The 22,247-nt window shown below is 40.4% G+C and overlaps 2 protein-coding genes across 3 annotated transcripts in view; one reads left to right on the top strand and one right to left on the bottom strand.

Annotated features, from left to right (window-relative positions):
* GABBR2 (gamma-aminobutyric acid type B receptor subunit 2) overlaps positions 1-16,156 on the top strand; it is a 356,015-nt gene extending 339,859 nt beyond the window's left edge. The window contains 3 exon segments of the mRNA XM_042464922.1: positions 5,261-5,390; positions 12,035-12,152; positions 12,770-16,156. Of these exon segments, the coding sequence (XP_042320856.1) occupies positions 5,261-5,390; positions 12,035-12,152; positions 12,770-12,935 (414 nt within the window). The 3' untranslated portion in view covers positions 12,936-16,156.
* Positions 16,157-21,742: 5,586 nt separating this feature from the next.
* ELP2 (elongator acetyltransferase complex subunit 2) overlaps positions 21,743-22,247 on the bottom strand; it is a 55,705-nt gene continuing 55,200 nt past the window's right edge. For both annotated transcript variants that reach the window (XM_042465659.1, XM_042465660.1), the window contains one exon: positions 21,743-21,951. In XM_042465659.1, coding sequence (XP_042321593.1) covers positions 21,927-21,951 — 25 coding nt within the window. In that variant the 3' untranslated portion in view covers positions 21,743-21,926. The remainder of the gene's footprint in view (positions 21,952-22,247) is intronic.

Below are 22,247 nucleotides of genomic sequence, written 5' to 3'. Positions count from 1 at the left end.
CATATAGAGAAAGACAATCCTTCAGATAGTTTTCTACATGGGCGTATCTAGACTGGCAGCTGGTAGCTCTTGTAAATGACTGTTTATATTTCAAGGGATATAGCACTTTTAAAAATGCATGCTGCTATGTTCTTTCAAAATTAGTAGTCATAGCTATTTTTTAATGTTTTAGTTATCCAAGCTTTATTTATTGTTATCAGTAACAGGTTTCATAGGCAACTCCCCCTGTCGTTTCACCTCCCTGTGCCTTTTTTTTCATTGTGATTGTTCTTATTTAAATACTAATGAGGGAATCATTTAACAATTATTTTTAAATATTAGCTAAAAAAGTCTTTTAGTGCAACTTTAGAAACTGATTTGAAAGTTAAACAGGCTCCTGTAATGGCCCCAATGAGAAAGACAATAGCAATGGTCAAATGGAATGGTAAATTAGAATTATTGAGAATGGATTATTGTTCTTGAACACTGAACTTGCATCAGCCTCATCTGGTTCCTCCTGCCAGAACAAGCAGCTAAACTGAACAGAAATTAGTAATGAATCAAAAACTTGTGCTTACATACGTACCTGGACCCTGACTTGTTTGTCCCTAAGCAAACCAGGAATTGTTTCTTTTCAGTCTCTGGTTTGTTAGAGGGAAAAGAAAGCTAGGAGTCTGGGCACAGATGCAGAAGGAATCTTTTTTCTTTCTCGTTATTTTTACCAGGAGTCCAAGTGTGGATTAAGAGTAAATTCTTGCATCTTTATTATTTTGGCCCCACATACTGGAGGGCAAAGTCATGTGGGATCATTGCACTAAATTAACTCAGCAGCGAGGACAGAATCTTGTCTATCCCAGTAGACTCAGGCAAAAGCAAACTGCTGCAGTGTCCCATAACTTAGGCGTTGTCCCTCAGTAATAACTTTTGCCACCTTGACCAAACAGTAGTGATGTTGGCCACACATCCCAGTTTTTATCTTTGAAATGTTGGAGGGTATGATAAAGATAACTTGATCCGTGGCAAATCTAATTACATGCAGTGCTTCCAAACCCTGAGCTCAGTATATCATTTTCCTACCTCACCAGACAAGGCAAAGCACTGAAAGCAGCCATTGTTCACATTGCTAGATAAATAAAAGTAAAGGCAGCATGTGCTCCTTCTTTCTTTCTTTGGTTCGGTTTTATGAAATGCACTTCCTTAACTCTTTCCACCTTCATGGAGTGGCAAATTGGGAGGGAAGGGGAAGCATTTTGCAAAAGTAGGCTTATAAACTTATAATTACTGTTTCAGTAATACTTAAAATTGTTGTTATAACCCAGTGTAGTTAATTTCCTATTTGAACACAGGATGCTATTTAATGTTAGCCCTTTTTTCAATGAAGCCTGTTTTATAACTGGAACCACTATCACTTCAAAATTACCTCATATTGAGGTAGAAATTAAGGAATTTTAGATTCCAGTGTTATTAAATCTCTCCCTTGAAACTCTATAGTTTAAATGCCAATAATTAGCTGGATTGCATCGTGGCTGTGTGAGAATATGGTGCTTCAGGGGGGAAATTTTAGGGTGATTTCATCTGGGTTTTACTGGCATCCCTCTGCTAGGAGCTTCAGGGTTTGATGTACAATTATTTGGTGTATCTCATAGAAGAAATATAATCCTTTGAGGTTTGCCTTGGCCCTTTCATCTCTGATTAGAATGTGCATTTTTTAATTAGACCTGCTATCTTTCAAAGTATGTGATTGCTTTTTTATGTGAAAAAGATATCTCCTTTATTTGTCCCATGCAGAAGTCAGCTATTTTGGCAAAGCAGGTGCTAGGCTTTTAGGGAGAGTAAGCTGCTTTCATGTGTTGAGCCTTATCTCTGGGAAGATGGATAGGGAAGACTTTTGCTGCTATTCTTCGACACTGCTGTCACCATAATGTAGAGAAGGGCAAATGAGACCACCCTTTTAGCATCTTTACTGGGAACTCACTTGTTCATCTTTTCCCTATCTTCACCAGGAACAATCTCCACAAAGAACTTTGCCTTTCTTGGTGAAGAGTAAGGACAATATTGCTTCCCAGGTCATGGGGCCTAATGAGAATTGTGGTTCTGTTTCATTCTGCAACTCATTTTCACCTGATCAAGGCTGATCTACACTTCCACATGAACTACTGAGGGCCCTGTTAAAATTGCCCACTTCTGACTCACACAATTCAAAGTTGGGTGTCAGTGTTAAAAGGCTGTTTCCTAAGTGCAGGGCCAGGGACTTTCCCAGGATTGAGCAACCGCTACCTCAGTCTCCTTAGGGCCACTCACATATTCAAGATGAACCCATTTTTGGACAGACCAGCCACCCCATCCCCCCACGCCCCAAAGACTTCTTCCTCTGACCCCTGTACCCTCCAACAATCCCTCTATTCCATTTTCTGAAGTTTAAAAAATGGCTCAGAGAAGGAAACATAATCATTTGCAGAGGATGGATGGCAAGAGTGGAAATTGTAGCTGAACATTCTAGGGTTTGAAAGATCTCTAGTCCTAAGATATCTGTGTGGAAATGACAGGCAGCAATTGGAAATGTTACTTTTTGGATTACAGCTTGCAGAATCCCCCAGCCAGCATGGATACAGTATATTCTGTGAGTTATTCTGCAATGGTGTTTAAATTTTATGCTTCTAAATATCCACATGACTAAGAGAGGTGTAGTCTTTGACCGCACTGAAATTTCTTGAACTGAACTACAGCAGAGACAACATCTATACAAAGTGTTGGTCTATGACTCCAACATCATCGCTTTTCTTCCTACTGTATGGTTTTTAAACATGTTGCACCTGATGAAGAAGCCAGTGGAGCTTTGAAAGCTTGCATGATGTGTTTTGTGTATTTTGGCTGGAATCCATGCTTTGTGGATTTTGGATTTGGTTTTATTTTGCTTTATCACTGGCACAGCTACCCTGGATATGTTTTCTGGGAGTTATAGTAAAACAAAAAGAAAGTAATATTTCAAACATCTTCAAGCTGTGGAAGGAGACAGACACTGCAATGCAATGATTTTCTGTAGAACAGAGCTGATATTTTCCTTGGGAGTCAATTCATTAATTTTAAAAACATGTTGATTATATAGGCTGTGTGTTGAAGGATTTCAAATCACAGAACATCATTATATTCTATTCCATCTTATTTTTCTATTCTATTCTGTTCTGTTCTCTTTGAGAGAGTGGAATTAACCCAGCTACCTCCCTATTTTAAGTCTGGACAGTTATGAAGAGAATATCGAATATTGCAGATCTGATCAGCGAAGTTTCTGCGCCTTTAAAATTTAAACAGAAATGTGACATGTTTTTCACAAGAAGCAGCATTTGAGGGAAATGTACAGAAGCATCACAGATATGAAAGAATCTGCCAGTGCCCTAGGCAGATTTCTCAGAGCAGGATAAAAGAGAGTACAGAGAAGTCCATGGTGATGTCATTTTCTTTTGAAGACTTGACTCAAAGTGTGACTATGTTTAAAATGAAAATACCATACCTGTTTATTCTGAGTTTATGCAGGATTTTCAAATAAAGAGATTTGTATATGGGCAGAAGCACCTAAGTATCTGTAGCAGCTAGCAGTTCTAACAGATGCTCCCACCCTCCACCAAGAGAGTTTGTTTTTTTCACTCTCATCAGCTAACTCACCTTGGTGACTTGTTTCATCTTTTCTGGTGCCAAAATTTTACTCTTGTTGTATGAAAAGAAAATGACCAGAACTGTAGAGGAAAAGTACTAGGAAAAGGTTCTCCACTGGGTCCTGTAGCAATTGTCAGAAAATGAAGCTGTATACAATGATCCAAAGTAGCACTTTCCTCCAAAATTGGAAAGAAGTAAGGCCTAATCCGGAGGCATGCAATCTGCTAAGATTATTACGCGAGGCTCTTAAAGTACAATTACCTTTGGTGATATGTGTTGCACAGTGTCACCTCTGACACATAGCTGCTGTGTCTCCAAATCATAGTTGTGTCCCTTTTCATTGTAGGGGAAACCCCTCAATAAGCTCCCAATCACACTGCAGTCCCATTAGTCCTCAAGTGCAAAACATTGCTGCCGTGGCATTTCCAATATTGGCAGTCACGTGCTGTCAGTGTCACCTCCTCTCCCCGTTTCCCTCCCCATTGCCATTCCCAAGCAGACTGATTGCCTTTATTGCTGATGTTTGTATAGATTACCATTTTGAGTTTTTATAGTGTATTGTATTGCATTGTAGATATTGATTTTAGTAGTCTGTAACCCCACTTCGATCCTTTGGGAGAGGCGGGGAAACACAAATATTATATTATTATTATTATTATTATTATTATTATTATTATTATTATGTTTCTTTTCTTTTTTCCCCTAACTTAAATCGCATTAGCATAACTCCGAAATTGTGTTAAAATGTAAAAAATCAAAATCAAAAATCAAAAGGCATGCCTGATAGTACTAGATCACTGGATAGGGCAGGGAAGCAGGGTACAGGGGGAGTGCAGAAGAGAGTACAATGGTAGAAACAGCTCCAGTTACTCTATTGCACAGAGGTGTGATAATGACAGCTCTGAAACCAGTAAGCAAGAATGGGGCTTAATCAGCGGTTCCCAAATCTGGGTCCTAGATATAGTTGACCTTAAATTCCCATGGCATCGAACCATGTCAGTGAAAGTGGGATCAAACTGGATTATTTCTGCAGTACGGATGCAGCCTCAGTGGATCTTTGTATTTGTGGTGCATGCATGGGATCCAGGGCAATTCTTTCCAGTTGCATGTCTGCGTGTACTATGCAAACATAACGCAGAAGGTCAGCATGCCTGCAAATGGGAATTTAACACCTTTGTTTTTTGTGGGGGCTTCAGGCTATGTGGCTGTATTCTAGAAGAATTTATTCCTGATGTTTCACCTGCATCTTTCTTTGCATATGCACCTTTATGCATGTTTAGGAGTGAACACCATGCATACATGTGCATTGAGATGACTTTTCTCCTTTAAGAGGCTGCAAGAATGGGTATCCAGTGCTCTAATACACTTGTAAAACACTTCCCTTTTTTCTGTGGAATAATATCAATAATATGGTCAATATTTAGGTTAGAAGAGGAATTTAAAAGATTATAAAGGGGGAAGAAAATATTATTACTAAGTAAGGATTAAGCAGAAAGTTTTTAATGGAGGGAAGAGGGAGAAGGAAGGAGATTGTTATTGTATGTTTATATGTAGGTTTATGATGTCTCTATATTTATGTGTTAAATTTTGACTAAAAATTATTTTAACAAAAATGCTCTTCTTTAAACAGCTGGACAAAGCTTTAGAAGAAGTCACTATGCAGCTGCAGGATACACCTGAGAAGACAACATATATTAAGCAGAATCACTATCAGGAGCTCAATGATATTCTCAGTATACGCAACTTCACAGAAAACAAAGGTACAGAATTAAAAGACTCAGCAAAGATTTTAATTTATCAAAGGCATGCCAGTGTGAAAGGGTCAAAAAGGAGTCATTGCTTTAATGTGCATAATACTATTTTGCTATGCAAAAAACCCATGAAGGTGTCTCTAATGGGTAGAACACCATGCTCATGGTCACATATATGAAAGCTAGAAACCAATAAGAACAGTCTTTCTTAAATCTTAATTTCATCTCTGTGTCATACCCAGAATTTAGTCTACCTTCTACCCACATTTTTGTCCCAGTGATCTTTTCTAAATGTTAGTTTCCAGAGATTCTGGTACACAATTGCCCACAGCCTTCTCTTGCTGCATGCCAGGATCTGTGAACTAGGTAAGTCGATAAGAGGGACAAGACATGTGGTTTGGAAGTGGGATAGGAGAAAGCATTTCACCTCTCCTAAAACAAACAGGAATCTATATGTGGAAGAAAGCCAGGAACACCTCCTGAGCAACCTTCTTTGCAAAGCAGGTTAGGTTAGTAGGAAAATGGGGATAGAGTCATACTTACAAATCTAACATGGATGGTCTTCTGCCATGGGGGGGGGGGGTATTCTGTTCACTCACATTTTGGCTGGGCCCCTGCCCTCCTCACATCCAGATACTTTATATCCATTCAACACCATGATAGGATCAAGCTATTGAGGATTTGCTATGCAGCAATCATCCGTTCTTATAATTCTTATTACTATTGACTTTCACTTGCAGTGGAAAGCAGGATGGTGCATTTACCCATCCCACCTTTACTTGGCATCGCTTCTGGTCTTATCAGTGGATCTCACCAAAATTGTTTTGTTTTGCTTCTTAACGTATTCTCTTGACTTGTTTTTGACTCAAAGAGCAAATGAAAAAGAATTTTTAAGTTTGTGTCTGGTTTACTCAGACATTTTTAAAGGAGTAATCAGTGACACGAGCCTTTGTAAAATTACTTTGAATATGTATTAAAATAGACAATGCCACTGTAAATAGTCTTCAGGGAAAAAAATAGGTCTTTGATTTTAATACAAGGTTGTCCCAGATAAAGAAGCCCTGAAGTATTTTGATCAGAATTCTGGCACGCAGGCAAACACATCCCTGTCAAACGTATCACAAATCGGTCACTCTGGTTCCAGCAGAATGTGAAGAAATAGAAACTCACAGGCCAGAATCCTGCCAGTAACATGCACAAGTGCCAGAGCAGCTCATCTGCATGAGCATGGCTTTTTGGAGAGAGCACAAGGTGCCGTTCTTTAACCCTTTGGGCAACATCCAAAACTTCTCCCTGTACACAAGTGTCAAATTCAAAGAGGGGCCGTTGCTGCTTAGCAATGGAGATGGGAAGAAGGGGGAATACAGACAATGTAGCTCCAAGAGGAAGAGACAGGAAGCTACAGTCCATCTATGAGCACACTCAAATTTTCATCCCTTCTGAGCTGCGGTGGTTCTTTCTCATCCGACTTGTCTCCTTGGTCCTTTCTGTCCCCACTGACAGTTGGAGGGGGCTGTCTAGGCAGAAAGGGCTAGGGAATGGCCCCTTGTGCCCCATTAAAATAAGAGAGATGAGGGGGAAGGAACAGAATGCTTCACCTGTTTGAATACAATACCTTGGCCAGAGTGTCATTCAAAAATATTAGAAAATACTCCAGGTAAGTTACTTCAGAATCTGGATACTCCTGAGATAAAGGTGATGTGTGGTGAAATGTGCATTTAATTCCTTAAGTGTCATCTGAGGAAACGAGACCATCATGATGTGTATGTCTGTGCCTTCAAGTTGCCTGTCAGCTTATGGTGACTCCATTAAGTTTGTAGGGTTTTCTTGGGCAAGGAGCACTCAGAAGTGATTTTGCCAGTTCCTTCCTTCCTATTGCCTGCAATACCTGGTATTCTTTGACAGTCCTAATACTAAAGGTTGACCCTGTTCAACTTCCAAGAACAGACAGGCTCTGGTGCCCTTGGGGTATTTAGGCCCATAGCCCACCACATTGTTTGTTGTCTGTTTTCAAGTTGTTTATGACTTATGGCGACCCTAAGGTCAACCTATCATGGGTTTTTCTTGGAAAGATTTGTTCAGAGGAGGTTTGCCATTGCCTTCCCCTCAAGCTGAGAGAGTGTGCCTTGCCCAAGGTCACCCAATGGGTTTACATGGCCAAGCTGGAAATCGAACCCTGGTCTGCAGAGTCACAGTTCAACACTCAAACCACTATGCCACACTGGCTCTTCCATTTAATACATTCATCTTCTAATTAGATGTGTGCTTTAAGTGGAGCTGGCTGGTGTGGGGGGAAAAACCTTGCTATATAATACCCTCAGTAAATCCTATACCTCTTTCACACTGTCGACTGAGGGATCAGGAGGTACCCTGAACAGTTCAAGAAGCAGTGCTAGCTGGCTGCCAAAGCTGTTACTTGCAGCCCTTTAGGAGCAGCAGAGACATGTAACTGAGTAGTGTTTGGCACAAAAACAGGGTTTCAGTGCCTATTTCTAAATTAGCAAATTCTCAGTCTTGAATAATTCAGTTGTGTTTTTTTCCCTTTCTTTCTTTCTTACCAGAAAGGACGAGGGGGGAAATAAACAGAAATGAATTGTTTACTTGTAGGTGCTTTGCTTTCAGGTCATAGACTTTTTGAGGATGCCTAAGAAAGCATGTCCACATGTGTTCAGGCATGCCTGAAACTCCTGAGTTGTGCAAACTGAGAATATGGTAGAGCTCTGTTTTTTGGCATTCCCTCCATCTCTGCTTCCCAGGTAATGCTAAGCCACTGAAAAGCAGGAAAGTGGGAGAGGAGGCACAGTGACATTCCATGGAGGAACTTTTGTCCTTTGCTATGCAGCAACAGTCTTGGGTCTCTTTGATTCCTGGCATCCCACAAACCTAAGTATTTTTCATATTGAACATAGCTGGGGGGAGGAGTCAGAAATGGAATGGGAGCCTTCTGTACCTCCTTCTTGATGCTATGCAGAAGTTGGTCTGGAAGAAGTGGTAAGTTTTTTGGATGCCGAGCTTTCCTGCACCTGTGGCATGCTGCTGGAGGGGAGTGGTATGCAAGTCCAGGAATTGTCATTGTTGATGACACTGAAATCAAGGATAAGGGCATTTTTAACCATCACCCCCCCAAAAAAAAACTATTAAAAAAAGAAGCCTTCTGTATAAAAACAACTCATAGTCTGCACACATATACATTTTGCCTTCCAATCCCTCTCTATGAGCCTGTCAGGCCATGGAAGAAGGCAGCGCTTCTGCCTCCTATTCTCCCCTCCTGCTCCATAGGATTATTCACAGGCAGGCAGCAACTCCTAACCTACTGCTGTTTCCTGGAATGGTTCTGTCTCTTAGCAATAACAATAGCAATAGCAACTATAGTGGGTCTTTGTTATCCACTTGGGTTTGGTTCAAGGATCCCCCATGGATAACAAAATCTGTGGATGCTCAAGTCGCATTAAATATAATGGCATAGAAAAATGATGTCCTTTATATAACATGGAAAATCAAGGTTTGCTATTTCGTATTTATAGTTTGAATATTTTCAAGCCATGGATGCTTGAATCCGTGGCTAAAAAAATCTCTGGATAAGGAGGGCTGACTGTACATTTCTATACTGCCTCCTTGGAGGTCTTTAAGCAGAGGCTGGATGGCCATCTGTCGGGGATGTTTTGTTTGAGAGTTCCGGCATGGCAGGGGGTTGGACTGGATGGCCTTTGTGGTCTCTTTCACCTCTATGATTCTAATCTGTAAGGCAATAGCCTTCAACAAGCTGGGTACTCATTTTACTGATCCACAAAAGGATGGAAGGCTGAGTGGACCTTGGAGCCCTGCCTGGGATTGACCTCACAACCTTGTGGTTGCAGTACTGGCATTTAACTACTGCATTACCAGGGCTCCCTTAGGTGGGTTTTTGCACTGCTGCATGCAAGAAACTGGATCTCTCTCCATCCCTTTACAGAGCAGTTGCTTGATGGAAGGGGTACAGAACAGAAGTGGCAACACTCCTGCCCAAATTTTTACCGAGGAAGGCCACTCTGTTCAGATCACCAATCATCTTGAAAAAAATACTATGGGATTCTGGGATTTGTTGTTTTGTGAGATATGTAGCCTTCTGTCAGAGCTGTGGTGCCTCAACAAACTATAAATCCCAAAATTCCATAGAAGGGAGCCATGACAGTTGAAGCAATGTCAAACTACATTAATTTTGCAGTGTGGCAGCAGCCTAGGTTTCATCTCCTGATCAGCTTCCCAAGCCTACTTTAACAGCCAGCAGCCACACTGAGCAAGAGAAGTCTGTTCTGCTGGCAATCTGTGTGCAGAAGGATAACTTTTCCGATCCCTTCCCACCAGTAAGCTCCAGTACAAAAAGGAGTTGTAGCAGTTCTGCAGATTGTTGGTGTGAAGGGATTGAAAACATACCTTGACATATACCTTGATCACCAGCAAAACAGACTTCCATTGCCCAACGCAGCTGCTGGTGGTTGAGGTAGATTCAGAGAGGCATTTGTGATTGTGGCAATAGTGCAATTAGGGATCTGTAACTATAAATTAAAGATCTGTACTGGCAATGTAGGGAGCCAGCCATTAATGCCTGGATGTTGTGGAAGAACATGATTGGTTATTCACCCCATTTGATATTATGAGGTTTTCAAACTGTAAATCCATTTAATGCCTTTAAGAATTGCAAATCCATATTTATTTGCTTTTTCATGTTTTTACCGTTCTGGTACTTGGCATTTTATATACGAACACAGATGTAAGAAACTGAACAAAATGAAAATGTCATACAATATATTATTTGACTTAATAATCCAGTTACTGTATATACTCGTGTACATGTCGACCTCATGTATAAATCAAGGGAAGGTTTTAGGGTGAAAATCATGGATTTTGATATGATCCATGGATAAGTTGAGGGTAGAATTTAGGGGACAGAAGATTTTAACATCGGGTTGGAGGTGGAGAGAAAAGATGCCTTTGGTCATCAGAGGAAATGCAATGAGGAGGAGGATGAAAATAAAAGGTTTTAAGATTGGGATGGAAGTGGAGGGATAAAGGGGTAGCTGGGATCGCCAAGGGAAATGCGAAGAGGAAGAGTAGGAGGATGCAAAAAGGCTTTAAGATCTTCTGTGGCTTTAAGAAACCCACAAAAAACCTTTAAGGGTTTTTTGTGGGTTTTTCAGGTTAGAAGGCTGTGTTCTAGAAGACTTTATTCCTGATGTTTCGCCAGCAGCTGTGACTGGCATCTTCAGAGAACTCTTCTAGAACATGGCCTCATAGCCCAAAAAACCCTCAAAAAACTATGTATGCCAGCCGTGAAATGGCTTCATGCTTTAAGGTCAGGTTGGAAGTGGAGGGTGAAAGGGTGGGTAGCTGGGATCGCCAAGGGAAATGCAAAGAGGAGAAGGAGGATGATGCAAAAGGGCACTTCAATAACTTTTTAAGAGAAAAAAATTAGGTTGGGAGATTTTAGTACTTTTTACTAATTTCTAATTGGAGGAACATAATTCTTTTTATTTTGTAAGCCATCATAAGTTCCAATGTTGGGGAGGTGGGGAGGCAGGGTATAATTGAAGTAATTGAAAACAAAAGCTCTGAATCCTACTGCTAAAGCAGATGGGACTGAATCAAAGCAACTTTTAACAAGTCCCATTCATTCAATAGGTTTCCTCTAGTTGGGACTAACAGGTGGATTTAGACCATAAATCACAAGCTCAAATTTCTTCATTTCCCTCCTTTATTATTATTAGAAACCTTATCAGTAGATATTATTGCCTTGCACTGTCATTAACGTCAGGAATAAGGGGAGCTCTACCGAACAGCAGAGGTATAATGCACACACAGCAAATTGGTGCACCATTTCTCAATAAAGTGAGGAAGAGTGATTTCTAGATGTGAAGAAGTTAGCTCAAGCAACTATTTTAAGTCAAAAAACCAAATTTATTTTCAGGATTTTGGTTCTTAACATAGAGACAGTACAAATAGTAAAGAGATAAATACCCCACCCATTCCAGTCCTCGAACATAGTCTTTGGCCTACCAGTTGTTGGCCTGTGACTCCCATCAACCACAGCCAATGTGACTTGTAGGCAAGGACAGTGGAATTTATAGTCCAAAAAATTGGGAGGGCCAAAAGCTTCCCCACCCCTTTCTTAGCAACATGGCCTTGTTCATTAGTTCTGCTAGGCCTAACATAATGATGAGAAGGAGGGATGTTAGCGGTAATTTGTGTTTGCCAAATGCTGAGTGGAAGTAGGTACTAAGGGACAGGGAGACTCTGTGACTGACACAGCTTGGGCAGTAATATGAACATGGATTCTGGAGATCGAAACAGGTATAGATCTAAAAAGAAAGAACGGATTAAAAATCAAAGTATAAACTAGGATAGGCAACTTGGTGTCCTCTAGATTTCTGGGCTACACCTCCCAGAATCCCTGGCAACTGACCACATTGGTTGACTTATGGGAGTTGCAGCCCAAAACCACATTGAAGGACCCATATTGCTCACCCTGGCACAGACTATAATTATCTCTGGCTTCAGGATAAGGAAACTCAAAAAGCTTCCCTTGTTGATTACTTGCAAGCAGTCAGGAAAAATGCCTTCCGCAGACTTCCCTCAGGCTTCTCAGCTTTTAGTCACAATTGTTCTCCTTTATGTAGATGGCGAAAAGGCTGTATTGAAAAACCACCTGGATCAAAACCCACAAGCACAGTGGAATACAACAGAGCCCTCTAGAACAAACAAAGACTTTATAGAAGATATCAACTCCCCAGAACAGTAAGTACCATGCTTCTTTCTACTGCCTGTCCACAAGAACAAAGGGAGTTTTAAATTTGGAATACATGCTCCTGAACAACATTTTTGCATTTTCATTTAAATCAACATACTGTTTACATGCAAAAGATCCTATAAGACTCAAACTAGCAGCTGTCAGTATGCTCTTGGACTTTCTAAGCACATTTTTAATTACTTGAACACATACATATTTATGGTAAGTGACTGCAAAAAACAAATCTTGATTTGGGATCTTGCTAACACTGCCCTATCCATCTCTAGAGTTCTAATTTTGAAGCACGATGGTACTTCTTGGCACATTATGTATACTGCTTTGCCCCAGTATTAATGCCTCTGACCTTACCGCACCCTTGGGTGGCCAGCAGGTAAATACATCTTGGCTCTGAAAATGACCAAAAGAAGAGAAAATCAAAGTGGAGGAACGGAGCCTGTACAGGAATTCATCTGGAAAGATATTTGTCAGGGGCTGCAGCCCTTGGCACTCACTAAATGTATTTGTGATTGTCAACAGGCAAATACACAGATTGGCGAAGGACACTTTGTCAGCATCCAAGCTAAATTTCCTTCCTGTTTCTCTCTCTCTCTCTCTCTCTCTGCAGCATACAGCGCCGACTCTCCTTACAGCTGCCCATTCTTCACCATGCCTATTTGCCATCGATAGGAGGGGTTGATGCCAGTTGTGCTAGTCCATGTGTCAGCCCCAGTGCCAGTCCGCGGCACAGACATGTGCCACCATCTTTTCGTGTGATGGTTTCTGGCCTGTAGGAGGATATTCAGAGCTTCCTGGACTGCTTTTGGTACTTAATGGCTGGACTGAACGTCTTGTATTGAACTCTTGCCTTCTACATACTCCTTACTCTTATCACAGAGGAACTAGTGTTATAAGGCCATTGTCAAGGGAGGACCAGCTCCACTGCTGTGGGAAAGCATGCAAACTGGAGATGGTTACCCAAAGGTTGAGCTGTAGCCTTACTTGTGGACGTTTTATTTCTTTACAAAGAAAGTCACCAAACCATGTTTCTTCCCAAATTTCTCCTGGAGGCAAGGTGGCTGGAGAGATAAACTTGACAAAGAACAAAGAAGAAGAATCCCACTCAAGTGTCACTAAGCTTTGTATAGCTTCTGAATATGTGGAATCATGTGCAAAAAAAGAAAAGAAAAAGGAAGAAATCCCATCAGCAGAGAGCTCTAAACAGAAATTGATACACTTTGTCTTGCAGGGGTTGCATTCAGATGGTTGGGCTGACCTTCATTTTTGGGACTGCATTCATAGGGGAGGAGAATCCTTTCTTGGGTGTCATTCAGATGATTTCATCCCAATTCCTTTTCTCTTAAGACATGCTTGAGATAGAGGATGTTTTAAGGAGGAAGCAGGTCTAGAGGCAAAATTTCAGAGTGAATGGCCAGATGGAGCGTGAAGGAACTTGTTTTTGCAGGCGCGCCTTCCTCTTGCTAAGATACAGGTTTTAGCAGGGGCCCAGGATGATACACAGAAAATGGGGGCTGACAGTGCTCAAGGCTAAAGATGGGTACTGAAGTCTTAATGTTATGATTAATTATGGCCCCTCCCCCAAGTTTGTTTGATTTAAACCACAACATTATTACACTACAGTTAATTTAACACAGGATGGGTGGGGATGGGGGGCATAGACACCACACTTCACTGCTGCAGAGGCATCAACAGTATATACACAACCTTTGCTTCATATCTTTGCGTGAATGACAGTGGTAATTGAAAATAAGCTGGTCTGATTCATGTTTGTCTGTATGGAGGGAAAAATCTTTTTATTTTTTGAACTGAAAAATGAAAGTTGGAAAGTGGTCTAATCTTTTTTTGAAGAAGAAAAAAACCCACAAGACTATTTTTACCTACTTCTTTTCCCACTTTGATTTGCTGCCCAAGAAATTAGAATTTAATCTTCCTAGGCAAATGAATTGGTATTGGAGAGTAATGAGCTCATACAAAATGTTCAAGTGGTTCTATAACTTATCAATAAGGTCTGAGCCAAGCATGTGCTACTTGTGTGCTAGTAATTCTGCGCATGCCTACGGGAACTAAAAATGTTGTGCATGCATGATCCAAAGAGGGGCACCCATACTTTGTACAACTACCTGGCACAGAGAATTTCAGTATCCATACTTCACTCTGGGCATCTCTGGGCCATGTCGAGAGATACCACATCATATGAAATTCCTCTGTGCTGCGTAGTGTTAGGCCAGTTTGCTCACAGCCCCAAACTGTGCATTCAAGCACAGTAGGACAGCTGAATTCCCCCCATCCCCCTTTCCCTTACTACATTACAGGATTTCAGTGCAAACCTCTGCGACTATGCTTCTGAACGGCTGGTATTCACACATGACATACTACTCAATGAAAAGTACTGATCTATGAGAAGGCTCCCCAACACACAATCTGCCTGTGAATTGTGTGAGCTGGGCTTGCACAGGCAGGAATGTACACACGTAGCTCTGGCCCATTCCCACGGCATACTACAATTAAGGTGCAGAAACCATAGAAAAGGCATAGAAGCAAATGTCAGAACCTGGCAGTGGCATGGAGACAGGGAAAATATTTTCCCTCCAAGAGTTGTACATTCATCCAATTCTGTTCAGTTATTGGGTTGGGGGGGTTGCTATCGTTAGACAAAAAAGCCCTATGAGCCCAGAAATCACAGTGGAAAAAGAGAAACAGAATCACTTCTCTCATACAGCCTTCTCCCTCCTTAAATACCATGGACTGCTATCTACAGCCTTGGCCACTCTTAAATCGTGGCCAATTTGGAATGCAGGATTGTTAAACTTTGGCAATACTGGCTGCCTTTTTAAAATCTTGTATTAAATAAAGCTTGTGAAATAAGGTGTGGTGGCGATGGGGTGACATTTACCACTGCGCCGTCCTCTGTCACCCAACAGGAAAGAATTGTCTGTTCCACCAGTGTCCCCAGTGCAGCATTTGGTATCTGCATGAAAAGTGAAGAAGGACTAGCTGAGTCACTGCTGATGTCCCTGATCCCACTTTCTTTGATTATATTGCTAATAAATCTTAGTCCACTGGGGGCATCACAGAATGTGTCCCTGAACACATATCACTGAGGGGTCATGGAGGCACCTGGAAGTGTCAGGATGACACTAAGTCTACCATGCAGGAAGTAGAACACATTACTCTGAGCACTAACCACCGAAGGTGTTGTCTGGTGTGTGTGGGTGAGGATGTGTGTGGGTGTGCGTGTACGTGTGCGTTGACAGTATTCTCTTAATTTATTAATAAACTTCATCAGGACTTTATTTAATACAAATAAATATTACTTTTCAAAAAAGGACAATAATACTGTATATAATGTATACACAAAAACATTTCTGTAGAAAATATTATTCCGACATAGCAGGAAACAAAAACAAAAAAAGTTCAAAAGTATTGGACTGTTGGCGGTGAGTGTGTGTCTGTAACTCTTTGTGAATACTGACTGTGTGCTGTTTCTTAGGTTTAAATCATGCAGTACATTCTTTGTCTCAAATGCAACTGTAGTTTCTCCCACAACATTTTTTTAAAAAATTCCTGCAGAAAATAAGACCCACAAAGTGACTATAGCTATTTAATGTTTCTGTTTTTTTTATACTGCAGCAAAAATGTACTGTAAAAAATTATGAGGAGGCTGTGCCCCAGTGGCATTTTCCAACCAAGTTAGTGCACAAAAGCTTTAACCTAGACTGGAATTGTCAGAATTATTTTTTAAAAAAGCAAGAGAAGGAGAAAAAGAAAGTACCTGGAGAATTTCTTGTATACCCCTTATACTGCATGAAAATCGATTTTTAATAAATTGTTGCAAAAAATCTGTTTTATTAATAAAATAGAGAAAACCTAATTAACTACTACTTGGTGGGTCTCTCTCTCTCTCTCATAGCTAGCCTTACAAAACTGTATCCACTAATTTCTTCCATCTGAGGAGCAGGAGGAACTTCAAGCACTATTTGATAAGGAACTTTCTACCTCCACTGCCATTTTTCAGACTATCTATTGAATACACACCAGCACAAATGGACACCTGTTGGATAAAATAAGAAATGCTGTAGCTGTTGAGTGGAGCTGTCTGATGGATTCTCTTTACACTATAGCAGTGATGGCGAACCTATGGCACGCGTACCAGAGGTGGCACTCAGAGCCCTCTCTGTGGGCACATGTGCCATCGCCTCAGCACAGTTTGCCAGAGTTTGTTACTAGAAAGCCAGAGGGACATGGCACTTTGCAATAAATAAGTGGGTTTTGAGTTGCAGTTTGGGCACTTGGCTTCTAAAAGGTTCACCATCGCTGCACTATAGAAACAATGCAGTTAATGCTCATGTGAGTCTTGGAACATCCCTCAAATAATGCTTCATCTGGCACTGATGGTAGAGCTTCAAATATCTTGTCACAACTGAAAATTATCTTGTACATGGAGAGAAAGAGTGGGGGGGGGAGATCTCGGCACTTTTTCAGCTTTAGAGGGCTGGTCTAATTATATGGTTATCTTTGTTTTAATATCTGATACAAGTAATTTCACTGCATATGGAAGGCTTTTGCTGTAGCAGTCCCTTGGTTGTAGAAATCCTTTCCATGGAAAGTTAAGCTGGCTCTATCCTTACTGGGCTTCCTTTGGTTGGCATCTGAGATTGTTTTAATTGTTTGGCTTTTAAAAACTTTTTTTTAAAAAAATCAGTTAAATCTGATTTAAAAGAAAATGTTCATCTATTGTACAACACATTCGAATACCTGGAGGGCTGAGAGGTGACTTTAGAAATATTTTTAAAATATCTAAGTAAAATACAGTACAGAATTGTGCACTGTAAGAGTCAGAAAGCAAACATGTTCAGACAATGGGCATAAATTATAATATTGATGAAATAATTAAAAGACTGGTATAATCCCCAATGGGTTTTTTAAAAATGTATCTTTGCACATTGCTTTGTTCTTTAGTCTGTAACCCCGCTGTAACCCCGCTTCGATCCACCGGGAGAGGCAGGGAAACATAAATAAATTTTATTATTATTATTTATTAAAATTACACTGCAATAATCAATAGCTGTAATGAAATAAAAAGCTTACCGACAAGGGCCTTGGTGACACACGTCCTCATCCGCATCGCAGACACATTTATCACACCCAACCAGACCCTTACGGAAACTAAGATGTGAATATGAAATTGTATTGACTGAGTACATGGATCTCGCATAGTAGTGTATATGAATCTTCTCAAGACCAGCAGGGTCCCCCTCCCACCGCCAATATGCTGGTACCATATGTTTCCATTGGTTACAACTGTTTTCTTTCTTTCCTGGAAACCTGTCATGGACCAGCAGTCAATAGCTTGCAGACTAGCATTGGCCACAGACCACACACTTCCACCTCTCTTAAATCTGAATTTGAAAATGTCTTGCATTTCACCATGCTTTCCATAATAACACTGAGGTTAGGTTATTTCATAAATACTACCTATATAGGACTTTATAACTCCCTAAACTCTGTTTAATAAGAAAGCTTTAAAATTCCTTGGGTTCAGTTACATGCCCATATATGTGGGAGCAATCCCCACTGAGCTAGTGGGTGTTATTTCCATATAAATGGGTGCAGGGTTGCATTGTTAAACATATATTAAAATCCCCAGCTGGTTTCCTAATATATGTTGAGTGCAGAGTGCTGTTTCAAAGCAAGCTAACCTAGATTTTCAAACATTAGTCATGACCTCAATAGAGGCTTTAAAAATCAATTTTGCTTTCAAAACTTCTTCTTGCATTTGTTGTTCCAACACCCACCTCTCCATTCTCAAATGGATTTTTGCTGTTCTCTTGCAAAGTGCCTGATGTTCTGTGGCAATGTCCTATGAGAAACCATGACCTCAACTACCAGGTTGTTGCACTGAAACTATAAATGCTATCCATGTTTGGAACTTCATTTGGAACAACAGAGAAAGTAGCATCTCTTAGAGGCAGTGGGGTCGAGGTGGGGTTAGATCTTATTGAGATAATGCAAATACAATATATGGTCATTTAGAATGGGGTGGGGGAGAGCAAGAAGGGGAGACTAATCTGAGCTCTGATTTCTAGATAAGACAGTCAAAGCAACCCTTTAAAAAGATGCATGTTTAAATTATGTATAAGCTAAAATACGTTCTTGTGCCAGTGCACATTTACAACAGAAGCTACTCACCCATTTTCTTTGCTCGCTGTGGCCATTTTGTTCTGTTTTCACACACTGAATTGATTCTTCCAAAGGACTACTGGCTACTCTTCAAGTTATGGTTTCCATTCACAGACTGAAATGTGTCTGTTTCCCCTTCTCCACTCCTTCACTGTCTTATTGGATAGCAAAACCTTGGAAATACCCTATCACACTACACACACGCACAGGACCTTGAATGCATTCTATCCGAAAACACTAAAGGTGAAAAAAATTGCAAACTGCTCCTACACAGAAGGTGAATAATAGGTTGGAAATTCCTAGCAGATGTAGAGCTTATATTAAAACAAAGGTCTTGAATGACTGTGATTAATTTAAGTTACAAATTACAAACATGATAAACAGTCTGGCGTTTCTGCCTATGAGGTAGCCTCACAGTTACATACAAGAATATGTATAATTTTGCTTTAAAAGTGCATGCACAAATCCTGACACAGTCAGGTTTTTTGATCACTCAAATCTGGTACTGCCTATTCTGAGTAATCCTTCAAGGTCTCCTCTACTCGAGATCTTTTAACCAAAGATCCCTGGGACTGACCTGCAGACCTTGTGATTGTCTCTACAGAGGAACGATGGCTTCACCCCCAGGTTTGTGACAAGGAATTTCTTGAAAGCAGATTATCTAGCAACAGAATCAGTCCAGAAATAGTTCAACCAAGGAAGAGTGTTGGAGCCAATTAAAATTTCAGCTTTACGCTAAAAGCTTCCCCTAAGACACATTTGGATTTGCTTCAGTATAAATAAGGACAGAATTAGACATCAATTCCTATTATAATAATTATTCTACTGTTGGCTGCTTGGCATCTGATTAGGAATTTTGTTTAAGATTGGCACATTCAAACATGGCTTTTGGGCTAAACATAGACTGGGTTCACTTTCCTGGGGCGGTGGGGGTGGGGGGACTGCTCTGTTACTAGCAATTAGCCAGGAAGCTTTCAGTAGATTATTGGTTGTGATTTAGATAGAAACTGTCCCAAGACAGGGCAAGATTTACAGAGGCAACAAAATGCTCTTGAACTTCAGCAACACACAGATAAGAGTCAGTGACAAAAACACTGCCTTGATTCATTTTCTGCATTAAATGTACAGCTTGGCTTTCTTCCATGCTACAACTTGAGGTAGTGTAGTGTAGAAAGGGAAGCAGTTTTCAACAGCAGAGCTTGGAAAAGCTAATCGCATTTTTTCAGAAAATAATTAAACGGCATTATTCTGTTATTGTTGTTGTTAGCTGATCTTGTCCATTTTAACAGTCAATCTGGGCAAAGGAGGTCTGTTCAGCAGCCGATCAGGTCACAAGGCAGCTGACATTTCAAACCCCCTGGTGCCAGCAAGTGAGCCCCTGATGCAAGCAGGCCCTTGATGCAAGGCTTTGTCGCAACTCCAATAGCTGGCTGGAGAGGCGGAACTGTGGTCTGATCAGATGGCCAGCTAAACAGACTTCCTTTACCCAATCTGGCTGCTGGCTATTAAGGGAACCTTGATATAGTTTTGCAATAAGTCTACATAGTCTTACTGAATACAGAGCAGTTACAGATCTGTTAACTCTAGGTTATGAATCTGTAACTGAATGCCAGCTGTTGTTATCTGAAATTTTTAAATTAATGTTTTCTATTATTCATTAAGAGTGAGTTTTAATGCTTTATTTTTTTATTTTTAAAACTCACAAATGTCCAACATGTCCAAAAGAAAAGAATCTTCACCTTCTGTAATGAGTTGAAGGAAGGAGATACATTTTTCATTATTCAACATTATAACATTGTTGTTGCTTTTATACTAAGAAGAATGACATTGGCACTTGAGTTGTTGTTTTTTAAAAACCCTGTTGTTATATTATTTCTAATGAGTTACTTTCAAGATCTGACCAGTAAAGACACTGACCAGATTCTGATCTTATTTTTGCAATGACTGGATTCAAATTTGTCAAAGCTAAAACAGCAAATGTCACACAGAGGAGGTGGAGGTAGATTGATATAGTTTATGAGGAAGATAGAGTGAAGAAAACAAGTTGGGATCAGTTTTGACTACAAGTCCTATAGCTGGGAAGATAATTATGGAAGCTTTAGTCCAAAACTTTTCCAAGCTCTAATTCTCTCTTTGTCTCTCCTGCTCTTTTCAGTACATTCTATAATGCACTGAATTCAATAAAGTTATTGAGTCCAGCTGTTGGACTGCAAGTTCCCACAGCCCCTAGCTGGTGTAGCCAATGCTGAGGAACGCTGGGAACTGCAGTCCAACAACATCTAGAAAGCTATGCAGAGCCAGCCAGATGGGGGCACGGCCAGGGAATACCAGGCACTATAGGCTAGTTTTCAGAGGAAGGAACTGACAAAATCACTTTTGAAGATTCCTTGCCTGAGAAAACCCTTTGAAATTCACAGGCTCACCAAAAGTTGATAGGTGACTTGAAGATGCATGCAAGTATGCGAGTAGTGTGCGCATACACACATACACACACATTTTGTAATCTCTGCTGTCCCTGGAGCCAGATGGGCTATATCTGGCCCTAGGGCGTATCTGGCCCAAGGCACCAAAGGAGAGACAAAGGGATGAGTACTAGAGAGCACTGTTTGCATTCTATGTGTTCTTATTCAACTAGCCTATCATCGTGTCCCTCCCATATTAATATTTTGATAGCACAGGGATTGGGTTGCATGTGGCCCACTGCCAAACTACCTGGGGCCATGTATGTCCCACTAAATCTGTTTTTGCAGCACCATGCCTGTCCAATCTCTTCTGGCTGCACTTTTGCGGCTGCAAGCAATTGTGACTTCCTCTTTTGGAAGGCTCTAGGAGAAGCACTTTGCCTTTTAAATAGCTCACATCTTCCCCTGTACTATTTAATATTCCTCTCAAAAATCCAGAGTGGGTCTTGAAGATGTCTCATTCACAGAGTCACCATGAGTTGAAGTCAACCTGAAGGCAGTCAACAACAACAACAACAACAACAACAGTAAAATCGCAAAATCAATATTTGCTTTTTGGATTTTTTTTAAAATTACAACCTGTGGATGGTTGAATCTGTAGATGGATGTGGAGGGTCAGTTTTATTTCAAAATTAATTTCAACTAAAACCTCACAACAGTAAGAATCAGGCAAAAATAATGTCCCAGACTTTGTTCTGGTATGCAGTAACCCCACCTGATATGCTGAATGTCTAGGAAGATAGCATAGCAAAAGGAAAGGAAGTGGGAGAAAGCTGCTATCTTCTTCCCAGTGCAGTCCTTCCACTTCACTTCTTGATAGACCAGCATCTCAACAAAAGTAATGTTTTCAAGCTATGGGGACTTTCCACAAAGAAAGTCCTTTAGTAAAGCACACAAGGGGTAGCTTATTTGCATGAAATCCTTCAACACACATGCTATTTCTTCAAACCACTTTAATAAATAAGCTGAATTCAGACATGTGTGAGTTGCTGCAGCTTTAAGTACAAAAAAAGAAGAAAGAAGAAAGAAAACTGCTTTTTTTAAAAACAATAAATCAGTTTAGAAAAAGGAGGATTTTCAGGCATGTCAAGAAGTCAGTCCATCTGGCCCAAAAAATATTGTTTAAAGCTCGCCTCTGTTAATATTGGCTATGGGGACTTTCCACAAAGAAAGTCCTTTAGTAAAGCACACAAGGGGTAGCTTATTTGCATGAAATCCTTCAACACACATGCTATTTCTTCAAACCACTTTAATAAATAAGCTGAATTCAGACATGTGTGAGTTGCTGCAGCTTTAAGTACAAAAAAAGAAGAAAGAAGAAAGAAAACTGCTTTTTTTAAAAACAATAAATCAGTTTAGAAAAAGGAGGATTTTCAGGCATGTCAAGAAGTCAGTCCATCTGGCCCAAAAAATATTGTTTAAAGCTCGCCTCTGTTAATATTG

This window comes from Sceloporus undulatus, chromosome 4, assembly GCF_019175285.1.
Source record: "Sceloporus undulatus isolate JIND9_A2432 ecotype Alabama chromosome 4, SceUnd_v1.1, whole genome shotgun sequence".
Classification (NCBI taxonomy): Eukaryota; Metazoa; Chordata; class Lepidosauria; order Squamata; family Phrynosomatidae; genus Sceloporus; species Sceloporus undulatus.
The sequence above is the reverse complement of the archived record's forward strand: the minus strand, read 5'-3'. Positions and strand labels throughout refer to the sequence as shown.